General features: G+C 39.0%; 1 protein-coding gene across 1 annotated transcript; it reads left to right on the top strand.

Annotated features, from left to right (window-relative positions):
* Positions 1 to 1,695: 1,695 nt before the first annotated feature.
* Positions 1,696 to 14,337, top strand: LOC144639790 (lipase maturation factor 2-like; the record flags this gene model as incomplete). The annotated part of the gene is made up of 16 exons (XM_078499081.1): positions 1,696 to 1,849; positions 1,941 to 1,991; positions 2,869 to 3,071; positions 6,817 to 6,845; positions 7,151 to 7,234; positions 7,480 to 7,627; positions 8,118 to 8,191; positions 8,471 to 8,549; positions 9,076 to 9,199; positions 9,904 to 10,059; positions 10,781 to 10,886; positions 11,339 to 11,435; positions 11,779 to 11,894; positions 12,374 to 12,443; positions 12,971 to 13,025; positions 14,021 to 14,337. Coding segments are annotated over exons 1-16 (1,812 nt in total), but the record flags the coding sequence as incomplete, so codon positions are not given.
* Between the last annotated feature and the right edge of the window lie 234 nt (positions 14,338 to 14,571).

Here is a 14,571-nt window from a genome sequence, read left to right as displayed (position 1 = left end):
ATCTGAGACGGCATTTTGTGCATTTTGAAGACAGTTTGTTAGGAAACAAGGCAGCTCGAAGTGAAGGGAGCAACGACAATAATATACCAGAATTATTATTCTCATGGTATATTTTTAAATTCGAAACGTATTTTTAGAAACAGGACCTTCAGCCGCCAGAAGTTTTTCATTCACAGAAAAATCACTTTCTTCCGTGCATGGCATTCGTCAAGGAACTAAATTTCAATTTTGAGCCCAACAAGTACCCAGTAGTGATCTCCTCTCTTTTTGGTACCATAAGTGCCTGTGAAATTATACAAGTTCCTCTTTTAATGGTTTGACTATGAAGGACATTAGCCAAAGGTAGAATGTATATATCGTTGAAATTAACCTATTACACAATTTGATCCAAAATATACCACGCAAATCTACAAATGGTTGGACCTTCAACCCAAAGGTCGACAAAAGTGCCATATTGACTGTAAATAGTGGAAGTACAGAAATACCATTTCCCTTTATTTATTTACTTTTATACTTTTTTTTCACAAATGGGTGGACTTCCAAGGTTCATGAGGGGGGTGCAGATGCACCTACCTCCCTACAGGCCTGAACTGCTTCATTTTTCAAAAACACAATTAAGGTATTTAATATTTCTAAATTATTTGTGAACTTACAGTCGTGTAATATATAACTAGCAGGGAGAATTCCATCGTTTCCATAGAGACCTGTGGTAATATAACACAAGGAATAACATTCAGATCTGATATAAAAATTTATTTAACCAGCTTGGGTAAATCATGACCTGATCACAGAGGTGAAGGAAGAGTGGGGCAAAACTCCTGTAAAAAAATGCTCAGTATGGGCTGACTGTATTGCACGCTTTGCACCAGTTCCAGGCTTTTCGGCTTTTACGGCTTTTTATTCTCAGTTCAACTACAGTGGAACCCCGATATAACGATATGCCAAGGGGGCAGTAAAATTACATCGTTATATCGAGGAATCGTTATATCGGGGTTCCGTCCCATATATTTTACTTTTGCCGGGACATAACATATTCATCGTTATATCGGGAATATCGTTATATCGAAGATCGTTATATCGGGGTTCCACTGTAGATGGTGGATTTTTCAAGGAAACGTCAAATGGTACAATTTCTTTCCTTATGGAAATTCCCAACAACCAAATGTTTTTGCAAATGGTAAACAACCTCAGACATCTCTGGAGTGGGAGAGAAATCAAGTGAACACATCCTAGCCCCCCCCCCCCCCCGGACCTCCCCCTCTTAAAAATTATTTTATAGTTGGGGCAAGTTTGATATCAGTCTACAATTTCGTACCAGTATCTCTGATATCTACGCGCTGATGTGCAACAAAACTTCATTTAACAGACGTACTGACCTGGTATTTGCACGTACAATGACGTAAAAGCAAATAAATAAATGGCTGCCATACACCAGAGAAAACCTCGTCGAACGACCTGTTGGTGTTGCTTTGTACCTGTCGCCGCCATTCATCTCTCCCGCTCTAAAATCACGAAATAATGAAATCGATCGGGGCTTTTTGTCTGTCTTTCTACTCTGATGCTATGTCACTTGTCTTCTGTGAAACACAGCACGAATAAATATCTCGATAATCATTTTAAATCGAGCGCCAAATACCACTTGACTTCCAAAGATGTCGGAAAACAATAGCGACGCTCAGCTGTTTTTTGTTCAGCTTACATGAAGTAACTAATGAGTATGCCCCAGTGGCTCAGGGGAAATCCAAGATGGCTGGCTACGGCAAGCAAGTCCTCGTGAAAAATGGATTTTTATGGTTTATGTCTGCTATTTATCTCTTCGCTTTTTCTTCTCTTTACATACAGATACCTGGTCAGTATCTTTTTTTAGATCGTTAAGTTTCGTTTCTTTTTGTTGAAGATGAGAGGTTAAATCAATTGTATTTTTTGCGACAACAATACAGGTCTTTATGGTCGAAACGGCGTTCTTCCCGCCAAACTTGCTCTAAGAGAAGGTGAGAAATTTAGCTGCTTCTGTTGTTATTAAAGCTTATTGTTACGTAGCTGTCTGAAAGTAGGTTAAGTGTTAGGTAATTCTAGGCCAGCTCAGTTGTGCAATTAAGAAAATTGTTCGATCCCTCGACTGATGAATAGATCGTTGTTTTGTTTTGCAAAGTGAATCGTTGAAATTAGCACGTGGAACGTATTAATAACAGAGAACGACTCTTCTTGTTATAATGATCTCTGTTATCTTAGTCTAGTCTCAAAGGTAAACACTCCCGTAATTTAATATTTTTAAAATTAAGCTTTGAATTTCTTTTAATAATAGATCTGTAAATGGGACGTTCCATTCTTTTTATCTGCCCCCCTTTTCCCATGGCAGGATTTTAGTTAAGATGCTCGGAGTTTCCTTTAAAGGAGCCACACACAAAAAAATTAGGCCCTCAGATTTTTTTTCAAGGGACACCAAAAAAAGCTTTGAGAATAATTTTATAAAGAGGGCAGGGGGGGGGGGGAACACTGATACAGGGCTGCAAATAACAGTCAGTCAACAGACATTGGCCAACCAAAATTTGCTCATGTCCAACGAAATCTTAATTGTGGTTGGACATCATGTCTGGACAATTTTTTGATCGTAAATCATTTTACGGCAATGATGATTAAAAATCTCTCCGACAACAATTTTGTTTTGTCCGACCAAGATGGTGTCTTAGTAGGATGTATGTCCTTTCAAGTAAAGTAAAGTCATTGAAAATTTCAAGGGGTAGGGAAGCCAAAGTTTTTAATGGAAAGTACAGTATGAGGCTAACTTTCAGTGGGGCAGGAGGGGCAGATAAGCAACACAATAAACTCTTCTGACTGTTCAACTAAGCAGTTCAAATATCTGTTTAGTGAGCTCGTCATTGGAAGAAAACTTTTGGAACAAGCTGACTCTACTGTGGTTCACACCAAGACTTGGACTTGACACAGAAACAGGAATGGAGTTGCTGTGTTTGACTGGGATGCTCCTCTCATTACTGGCCATGACACTGAAGTCCTTTAGAGATTCTATTACATTCTTTATTCTTTGGTTTCTTTACTATTCTTTGTATCAGGTAAAAGAATGTTCTATTATAAACTTTCTGAAGAAAGTGTCAGCATTAAATAATACATTGTGTAGAAATTATCCATACCTCCCCCATGGAAGGGATTTTTCCTAAGACCCCCCACCCCTCTGGAAATTCCAATTAAGCTTCATACATTTCCTTAAAGTTTTTGGCCTTTGAGACCCCTCCCCCCAAGGAATGTCCAATCCCTTCTGTGGGGGAGTATGGACATTTTCTGGAACCACACAATAAGTAATAATCACCCTGATGATGACTTTGACTAAAAGTGAACATTATGGACAATAGTCCAGTGAGAGACCTGGAGTGGTCAAATGGGAATTGGGATTTGGGATTTGGGAAAATTTTCATTAGCAAAATGGGATTTGACTACTGGGACTGGGATTTGGTCACTAGGAATGAGAATCACAGACAGAAAAACAATAGAACTGGGACTGGTATTATGAAAATTTGGGAAAACAATAGGCTGGGAAATGGGATTAGTAGCTAATGCAATTAGTTTATCTGATTTATGAAGCTGGCTGATCATTAGGAGAGGTGCTGTGACCTCATGGTTTACACTCTCTCTGCTCCGTAGAGGCCATTACGGAAACGCGCCCATTGAAAAGCGTCGCACGGGAAAATGCAAATAAGCTTAAAATGAAACACAGAGCATGCGTAACTTACTGTCAATCAAGTAATCCCTTGTGTAGGTCGATTTCTTAACCATTGTTTTTGCTAAGACGGCGGAAATAATAGACGGTAATTTGTGGCTAGTCCCGGGAGGCTAGAAAATTTAGCGATTTAATAGAAATTTGTTGTTTACACGTTTGCTCGGTGGAATTTTCACTCTGTCGATTGCCCTTTCTCTAAACAGTTGTTATCTTTCTTGTGAAAATGATTTCTAATCGGTTTAAATAAGGTTTCCCGATAAAATGAAAGTAAATAACACATGCAGCAAATTAAAGCGGCAAATTGTTTACAACGCGTGCCGAAGCAGCGAGAGCCACGAAATATTCGGTTGCCTTCTTTCCAAATTGTTTCGCTTTAAACTTAACAATAATTCTCGTCGAAATTTTCGCTACAACAAAGATATTTTCATGGCTAGTTTTAGCGAGCAAACCTCAAACAAAACTTGGAATGTGCGTTCACGATATTCACGCGTAATCGGCCGCTAAAATATAAACAACTTTATACAAAACTCGTGTTAAAATTTGACCTGCGTATCGCGTGGCAAATTTCATTCGGTTTAGAACCGCTTTCTCTTGTTGACATAAAAAACTGCCTTCTTCACAGAAATCCGAGCTTTAAACAACAAGATTGACTTGGAAAGTTGCTGATAACAGACTGGATTTCCAAAATTCGCGCGATGTGTACGGCGCTTCGAATTTTGGTCGTGAAATATTACTTACGAGGTTTTGCATAAACTGTTCGATAAAAAGAGCTTGCCGACACTTCCAAACAATCGGCATTGTCCTCTAAAGGACTCAGGGGCATAGCGTTCAACTCCCTTTTGGGAATTTGTCACTTAAAGATCTAAAGAAACCGAAACTGTCGGCAGCTTTTGCAGTCTCGTTTCCAAGGCTCGGTGCCCGCAAAACGTCATGGGTACCCCACTTTTCCCGGGCGACGCGTTTCAATGGGCGCCCATCCGTAATGCCTCTTTCATTTCTTGATATGGACTGGGCAATTGAAGAGCTCCAGACAAGAACGTTCCCTGGACTTTCTGGCTAAATCAAACATTATCAAAACAGCTCCAAATTGCGAATGCTGGTTTGTTTACGTGTGCTAAACACTGTCCTGTGTTGCATTTGGCTGGTCTTTTCTTTGTTTTTCAGAAATAATGTATGCAAAAAAAAAGGCATTTTGCAAGCTTACGTTCTCCCAGTCAGCTAGCAGTCTGAGTTTCCCAACGCATCGCGTGTACATCTTTCCCTGCAGGGTTTTCTAAGCGTCTACGGAAGGCGAAAAACCATTTTACAAGCATGTCCTCGACTTGTGACGTACTGCATTGTGACGTAAGGTCACATGTTAGAGGCGGAAGAGTTTGAATTGAGCAAAATGGCGCCTATTGAAAATAAAACGAAGAAGTTTATAGTTTTCGCTCAAGTGCGGCTGCCAGGTGGTTGAAGGACATCATTAAGTCTGAATACCCGTAAATTTACAGCATCGCTCGAAGAACTGAGAGATGTTTCTGCCTTTGTTTTGTACAACAGCGCTGTTTAGCGTTTCGGAAAAAACGTTGCACGAACCAAGGTAGTTTTGAGCCTGGCCGCATAAAAAGCCTAAAACAAGAGGTTTCGTTCTTGCCGGGAACTTCATCAACGCGAGTTTTGCAGGGTCCGCTTGGGTGCTGCCGCGACAAAGTTGCCGAGAAATGACCTGGTTTTAGACTTTAAAAAATTCTTTATAGGTTTGGCAAAAAATTTTTCTGTGCCTCATTAAATATTCATCAATCAATAAATCAATCAATCGATTCGTGCCTTAGTTTATCTTGTTTTCGCGGGATTTTGTAGATGTGTGATGATGTAAGGAGTGGAGATAGAAGTGAGAGCAAGCCGGCGGCACTTAACTGAAAGCAAAACTAGTATAATGTGACAACACGAGCAAACGTATTCAATCAACAATCAGTCTTTATTTCACTTTCACCTCAAATTACAGCTAAGGGTCACAGATTACAATAGTCTTGCCCGAAACAACAAAAAGCAGCTAACCGCAAGCAGACTGCAGTGAAAGCTAGCCACTTGAAACGCTAACGCTAACCCTAACCCTTAAACTTGGGTTTAGCTTTTTAACCCTAAATTTGAAATGAAACCCTAGCGTCAGACCCTAACCCTAACCCTTGGGGTTTAAGGTTAAGCTTTTTTCGCTAGGGTTAAGCTTAGGGGTTAGGGCTAGCTTGTAATCCCAAAACTTTAGCTTGTTTCATTGTTTTGCGGAACAAAAGGTTTCCTTTGTTTATCATTTGTAAAAGAAAAGTCAAAAAGACGCCGTGCCAGCAAAAACCTTGTCTTTTTGCATGTGTAATTTTTCAAAAACGAACGAAAGACCAGCCAAATGAAACACAGGACAGTGTTTAGCACACGTAAACAAACCAGCATTCGCAATTTGGAGCTGTTTTGATAACGTTCGATTTAGCCAGAAAGTCCAGGGACCGTTCTTGTCCAGAGCTCATCAATTGGGAGAGGTGAAAAGAAAGCGTGCAGAGCGTGGAGAGAACAGAAAACAAAAGCATGCAGGCACCACTTTCACCCTTCCTGTTGTCCCCTTAGCTCCCCCGAGTTTTCATTTTTCCTGCTTTTTTCTCTTTTCTCCCATTTTCTCATGGTTTCTCCATTAAAGGAGCCTCTGACGAGGAGAGAGGTCCACACCTTGGACTCCAGATTAAGTGGTTTGGGTTTAATCATGGGCTGAGGCTGAGTTGTGTTCAAACAAAACAATTTACTCTTAAAGAGCCTCCCTCCACCTAGGAGTATAAATGAGTACTGGTGAACTGTTGTGAGAACCTGCGATGGATAAGCATCCCATCCTGGAAAAGAAACAATACAGTCCTAGTTATAGTTTTGTGCTACAGGAACTAGCTAGACCACAATAAAACTGTCAGTTTTTGCTAAATGGTGAAAACATTTTTCTTTTGTTGTGGTCGTTTTTTTCAACAGCGGCTGCCACAATACTGTATTTAGAGTACAGAATATCCACTTACTGTAAGGTATCACATTTAACAATAGAAATCTTCTCTAATTTTTTTTATTTTCAGGTTGGGCAGACATTTGTGTATTTTCAGTGGTAAGATATAATTCATGTTTAAACTCCGTAATTTGGTTTCACAGTCTCATTTAAATCCAGACTGATTAGGCTTAATGACCGATTCCCTCTATGGCGCACACCTGCAGGGGAATCACGGTAGTTGTATTCATCGTTGCTAAGTTAAGGGCAACCTCACGCATGGTTTGATGAATACAACTACCATGATTCCCTGCAGGTGCGCACAATAGAGGGAATCGGCCATTAGCCAATACTGTAACAATAGTACAGTATTGCCAAACTTGAAATATAAATTCTCATTTACTGATTACCTTGTTTTCTTCCAGGGATATTCTTCTCATGGAGACAGGATTTTTAACAATCCTTGTATCTCCTCTGAATGTAAATCTATTCAAGTCACAAAATAGCAAGTAAGTATTAACAAATATTGATCCTGTAACAAATACATAATCACCGTGTAAAGCTTACAATAATTATTATATTTGATATTGACAAAAAGGTACTGCCGGTGGGGGGGTAGAGTAAAAATTATTGGTTTAACATTACACTTAACACTCTTGTAGATTGTGAAGTTTTTAGTGTTAAACTGAATACAGAAACAGCCGGCTTATGAGTGATTGTATTAAAGTAAAATTCTTTGTGTTTACTGTTTCAGATCTCAGCGGCACCATGATAACATCACACTGTGGTTAGTTAAATGGCTGGCATTCAGACTGATGTTCTGTTCTGGAGTTGTTAAACTTACAAGTAGATGCCCCACATGGTGGGGACTGACTGCCCTTGACTGGCATTATGAGTCACAGGTATAAATTACTCTCCTTTAGCCTTGTGCATTTACTTGATAACAAGTAACTTTTGCTTTTTCACCAAGATTTTTATTTTAGTTTATATTGTGATTGTCGCGAACAAGTTAGCTGACAACTTCAGCCTAGCTGAATTATTCTGAAAAGGCAGGGCTCAATAAAGTTTTTCTTTGGTTACCAGGGCAGGGGTATATTTTCCTGTCTGGCAAATAACTTTTCATTTCCCCTTGTCAGAGGACAAGGATGCAGACAAACTGTCTGCTGACAAGCATGCAACTACCTAACAGGCATAAAATTCCATTTGTTGTTATAAATTTTAATCCATTCATTGTGCAATACTTATAATGTCAGTGAACAATCACTCACAGTAGGAATAGAACTGTGAAAAAGCTACATGTAGAAGAAGCAAGCCCTCTTAAAATCAGTGATTTTCATTAGATGGTTGATGTATAAAACTAATGTTAATAAAACATTTTCCATTTCCTTGCAGTGTATTCCCACCCCACTGGCTTGGTATGCTCACCAGCTTCCAAAATGGTTTCAACAGCTCAGCATAGTGTTAACGTAAGTACCCTTTAGGCTGACGCTTATCTCCAGTTCTTCAACATAGCAGGAAGCAACTGTGAGATTGTCTGCTTAATAAAATTCCATCACAAGGTTATCCCTGAGAATAACTGTCTTGTTCACAAGCACTGACAACATGATTTAAGCTCTTACTACTTTTTAAAAGCTATTTTTTTTACTGTTGACGACAAAGAATTTGTTGTGTTTTTTTTTCATGAGTGAAAACTTTTGCAATTAAGATTTTTTAAAGATTTTTGTTTTGTTTTGTTTTAATTTCAGATATGTAATTTTAATGGCATCTTCTTGGTTGTTTTTTGTCCCTGTTCGAACCTTGAGAATCTTTTCATTTTATTCACAGGTAATTTAAAAACCATGCTACTTAATAGAGAATAACATTGAATTCTTGCATAGTAAACACTTTATTTAATGAGGGTTGCTCTAAATAGTAAACAGCACTAATAACTACTTCATCGCTGTCACATCATTTAGTTTTAGGGGTGGTGAATGGTCCTTCAAAAAATGTGTGTCGCAAAATTTTAGCCAAATTTCAGGGAACATGTCTTGAATTTTTCTTTGACACTTTCTCTGAGTCCCGATTTCTTTTGCAAGGCTATAAAGGTCTCTGGCTGGCAGAAAAGATATCAGTCTTGCTGTCGCACAGAGTCTCCCATTTACCATTTGACACCCCTAGTTTTTAACTAAGTTGACCAGCAGTTTTTTGTAACACACTACTACAGCCTTTACGTTTTCCCTGGAACCTCTTGAAATCATGGTTCTTATGGAGCAAGGGAAGGCTGATTAGTGGAGGAGTTGCCCAAGGCCAAGTGGATAATTCAATCATGCTATTTTACAGTTATTTTTTCTCTTTCTGTTATTTTTATCAGATCTTTTTTCAAGTCTTGATCATTCTTACTGGGAATTATAACTTCTTTAACCTTCTGGCAATTGCATTGTTGCTGCCAATTCTTGACGATGAGCATTTGGTCACAGTTCTGCCAACTTGGCTTGGTGAGGAATCAAATTTATTCTTTATAATGCCTTACAAACATAATTTATTATTTTAAGAAATTTGCTATTTGCTGTTAGAATAATTTGTAGGAAAAATTAAATTATGAAAAAATTATGATTTTGTGTGATCTTGAACTTTGAAAATGTTGTACCTAATAAAAAATAAGATGATACTGTACTTGTCTTGCTCTCATTTTCTATCTCAAGCACTAGACTAGTCAGCTCAACTGTTTTCCTTAGAAAAACTACCTTATAAGTTACCGGCGTTTGAGCCTGGTGGCCCATCTGGCTAGAGCTCATCCTGGTTTCAGTAGCATGAAGCGACTAGGAGTTTTTTTACTCCACTCTGGATGGGATACTAGTCAATCGCAGGGTTACCCCCCAGCATTAAATTTGCCGGTACCCATTTATACATCTGGGTGGAGAGAGGCACTATGAGAGCAAAGTGTCTTGCCTAAGAACACAAACAAATGACCCTGGCCAGCTGGGCTCAAACTCGGACCGCTCATTCTGGAGTCCAGGGTACTAACCATTATGCCACTGTGCCTCCCTTAAAAAATTTAAAACCAAAAATAAATTCAAACCACAACACATCTATAGGTCTTACAGCTATTTAATGATCTGTTTATTTGTGAAGCAGTGCAAAATTAACATTAACGTGACTTAATATTTGTGCATATTTTTTCTGTTTTGTTCCCTGATAGTTGGAAACTCCAATGTTAAACCCACCCAAAAAAGTAAAGCAACCAAGGTGCTCAGGAGACTTGTTGCATTTGGAACCCTTGCAGCTGTAACTTATTGGATGATCAAACTATTTGCACTAGAAATTTCTCCTAAACATGTTTTGAAGTCCAAGATAAGTAAGTACTAAGTTTGTTAATTATCCATTCTTAACAATTCCTTTCTTTTTGTAACAACTTCATATAGCAAATTCACAAGACTGAAGTGCCTGATATATCCTCTTAGGAGGATTGTCTTGACTGAAAGCCAAATTCTCCCAATGAGAATTATAGAAAATCTATGGTAATAAGTAAGAATAATTTTCATTCTTATCATCTTGTTACTTGATGGGACTTGAGAGGTGCAGGGGTGGGTGGGGTGGGGGCTGGTGAGGGGCAGGAGGGGGGGGGGCTTTTGAGAGATACATTGGCTTAACAGAGAATGGGGTTTTAAAGTTGAGGGGAGGGGGAGGTTAATACAGCTTTTATCAGTGGTGTTCGTCCTTTAGCCAAATTATTTTAATTTACATGTGATTCTATTGTTGAGCGCAGACTGGTCCCATGTAGTAGATGATTCTTCTCACACACAACTGGTAGCCATGCCAGGCCGACCGCCACCTGACATTTATTACAAACTCAACAAAACCATACATGTACATCCTTCAACATAGGGAAAATTACACAATGGCAAAGTTAACAAAAGATTAACAGTGCCAACTAAAAATCTTGGGCGGGTGGGTGGGAAAAGGTCAGTGTAAGAAAGAAAAACATTTTCCACTTATTTTGTTTCACTCAGCCAGTGGAAAATAACACTTCAAAACAGAGGCTGGTTCAAATTGTGCTCTGTTTGTTTGTCTGCCAGCTTTCTCACAGGGAGCATTTTTCAGAGCAGTGGATCAAGCTGTTCCACTCACCATATGGCTGGGCATTGCGTCTTTGACTGTAGAGATTATTGCATCAGTGATAGGGTGAGATATTATAACTTATGATTTTAATTTATTTTGTTTAAACTGATATCTGAAAGCTATGTCAACATTAATGATTTTAAAAAAATCTAACTACCGTAGTTTTTTTTGTGCTCAATCATAAAAAACTACAGTATTTAGAGAGGAAGCCACATCGTCCGTAGCTGTTTATTTTTGTGGGTCCTCTATCCAGGTCAAAATGGAATTTGGAAGTGTTGGTTTTTGTGGGAGGGGCAAAAACCAGAGAACCCGGGGAAAAACCCTTAGAGCAAGGACTAGAACCAACAACAAACTCAACCCACATATGGCACCAGGCCAGAATTGAACCCAGGTCACATTAGTGGGAGGCGAGGTCTCTCACCACTGCGCCATTCCATCCCTTGTTTATTTCAGTTAGAGTCAGAGTGTTTGAGGGAGTTATTCACTTTTACTGCAATTATGTGTCATTTCTGTAGATGCATCATGGATAAAGGTGTGTTCAATAAATTATGGTCATTACTGCAGTGGACAATCTTCAGTTTTGCAGCCCTAGGAATGTTTGCGATAAGCCTGGTAAGTGTTGAAATCTAAATTCACATACAATATGTTATTACATTAATATAGAGTGGTTTTCAATCGAGTGTCAAAAGTAATTCATCTTTTGGTTTATCCTACGCCACTTTCTCAACCAATCAGAAGTGAAATCAAAACAAATCTCGGGTCACTCACAAATGTTTTCCTGTGCGTTGCTCCAGCTACATGTATTTGTTTCAGGTTTTGATTGGTTCATTGGATTGTCTGTGTCCTTTGTGATTGGTCTTACGAAACTCAATTGAAAACCCCTATCAGCTGACACAGAAACCGGAGATTGGCCTATAAAGAAGTAATTTGCTTTTCTTTTCTTTTTTTTTTTGAGGTCCCATACACAGACATCAGTTCCAACGCCAAGTCCAATTTATGGCCTGTTATAAAAAGATGGCGTCAGAAAACAGATGCTTTTGAACTTGTTAATTCATATGGACTGTTCAGAAGGTGATTTGTTTGATGACAGAAGATTTTTTTTTCAACTGGCTGTGTGGATGTTGGAGAAAGATAAAAACAAATTTTTCAGTGCCTTAGCCCTATTATAATCTTATCCTCAGAGTTGTCACAGGTCAGGAAATGGACAGGAAAAATAAAATTCTTGAAGGTCAGGGAAAAGTCAGGGAATTATATTTTGAGTCAGGAAAAATTGACAGTTTGAAGAAAAGTCAGGGAAAATTGAAATTGAAGAAACATTTCAGGTCAATGTGATCTCAGCAACACTTTTCTTTTGGAAGCAGGGGCTGGAGGCTGCTGCTATATCTGACACTTATTTATTTAGTCAGGGAAATTTTATTATTATCAGCGGAAAAGTCAGGAAAGTTTGAAAACTGATGTCTATGGCAACCACAATCCTTGATGTTTATCATTCTTACACATTGCAAATTTTCTTGAGACATCATTTCTTTACCTTGTGTTTTGTTCATTAGTATGACTGGTGTTGGCGGGCGACCAGAAGTCATCATAGAAGGCAGTAACGATCTGGATGGACCGTGGATGGTACAGTTTTGATTCTTTTCTTTCAGCTTTACTTCATATGGACCCATATGGCGTCCAAACATTTGTAGCATTTACAAAAGTACAAGGCCAAATGAAAGTTATGTTATGGCCATTATAAAGATGTCCCAAGATCTGAAGGCAATACCCGGTAAACGAGTCAGAATTGCGTTGGGTTTTACGGCTGAGTAAAGGTGGATTTCCACTGACGCGTAATTTTTTACGTGCGTAAAAAAATTATAGACAATGTATGAACGGCTTGCGTACACGTTTACGCAGGCCGTTCATACATTGTCTCTAATTTTTTTCACGCACGTAAAAATTTACGCGTCAGTGGAAATCCACCATTAAGACAAAAAGCGGCGACAGTTCATCTGTTGAAGAACGAATTGTGTCCCGTTCTCAACAAGTAAACTGACATATTAAAGCTTTTGTCTAAAATTGTTTGGCAACCTGCTCTAACCAACCTTGCCCTTCTTAATTAAGATTCTTCATTATTAATAAGCATCTTTTTTTTTTTTTTTTTTCAGGAATACAATTTTCACTACAAACCTGGTAATGTGTCTGAGCCTCCACCAGTAGTTGGTAAGCTTTGTTGATTTGTATTAATAACTGTTTGTCCATAGGTACATGAAGCTGTTTTTTTTTTTGCCAGTTCATATTCAGTCTGAGACCGAATAGCTTATGTTCATAAACATACAGTTAATTTTTTCCCAGCTCAAGAGGCGTCTGGGATTCCAGTCCAAAAATTCCTTACTAACGGCAAAAATGCAGAAGCGCGGGAAAACGTGTAACCGGTGACAAGCGCGCGAAAATGTGTAACTTTTAGTCAAGCGTATTTGGCTTTGTTTTTGCACGTGATTGGCAGAACAGACTACACCGTCGTTCCGGTAGCCTGTGATTGGTTGGATCGGAATCAGGAAAACTTGCTATGGGCAGCGGTAGCTCCACAATTCAACTGTGGATGGCTATAAGTTTAGAACTTTATTAATAATGGTAATAGGACTGAGTGGAGTCCAATTCGGTCTGTAATCATACGAGTGATTAACTAAATCGGACGACCGCGAAGCGGGAGTCCGATTTGTTTAATCACAAGTATGATTACAGACAGAATTGGACGACACGAAGTCCTGTTACCAATAATTATTAATCAAAACTATGACAAAGTTCGAGAAACAAACAACTTTTACCGGTGAAATGGTTCAAAGTCTTTGTGAATACTGAAAAACACAACAGTTTACTCAACAGAATACACAACAACAGCGCGCGCAAAATGACGCGTACTGTCCTATTACACTGTCCAATTACAAGCATAACGCGTACACTGTCCTATTAGTGCTCAAATCGGGCTGCTGATAACCAATCGCGTTCGAGAATTTTGTTATAGTTTTGATTAAATTGCTTACTGTCAAAAAATTGTACAATGTAGTTCAACGACGAAATGTAAAGTTCAGCCGTGTACTTGTGTAAAGAAGTAAAAACTTCAATAAACCACAATATAACGCCAACTTTTAATACGATAGCCTAAATGTTTTATTTGAATGCTGTGTTAAGTATCCTCTTGTCTTGCCTTATTTCAGCACCTCACCAGCCTCGTCTAGACTGGCAGATTTGGTTTGCAGCGCTAGGAAGCTATGAATACAATCCCTGGTTTGTACATCTTGTCTACAGGCTTCTCCAAGGACAGCAGGATGTGTTGGACCTTTTGGCTAAAAATCCTTTTCCCCATAGAGCCCCTACGTACATAAGAGCTCGTTTGTATAAGTACCATTACACGGAGTTACCCAAGAATATTTCCTCGCTGTCTGATATTCTACATAACAACGGGTTAGTAGAGATAAGCAAGACCTTTAGGATAGAGCAGTTTTCAATTGAGTGTCGTAAAACCAAAACCAAAGTAATTACTCCGGCCAATCACAAAGGACACAGACAATAAAGTGAACCAATCAAAACTCGAAGCAAGCTGGCACGAAGCGCGGGAAAACGTGCGCGAGCGAGTCACGATTGGTTTTGGTTTAAGTTCTGATTGGCTGATAAAGTGGCGCGAGATTTTTAAGCCAATCACTGAGCGTAGTAATGCAAAACCAAAGCAAACGCAATTTACTTTCGACACTCAAGTGAAAACCGCTCT

The sequence above is a fragment of the Oculina patagonica genome, unplaced genomic scaffold (genome assembly GCF_052425735.1).
Source record: "Oculina patagonica isolate OP01 unplaced genomic scaffold, crgOcupat unplaced131, whole genome shotgun sequence".
Lineage (NCBI taxonomy): Eukaryota > Metazoa > Cnidaria > Anthozoa > Scleractinia > Oculinidae > Oculina > Oculina patagonica.
The sequence above is the reverse complement of the archived record's forward strand: the minus strand, read 5'-3'. Positions and strand labels throughout refer to the sequence as shown.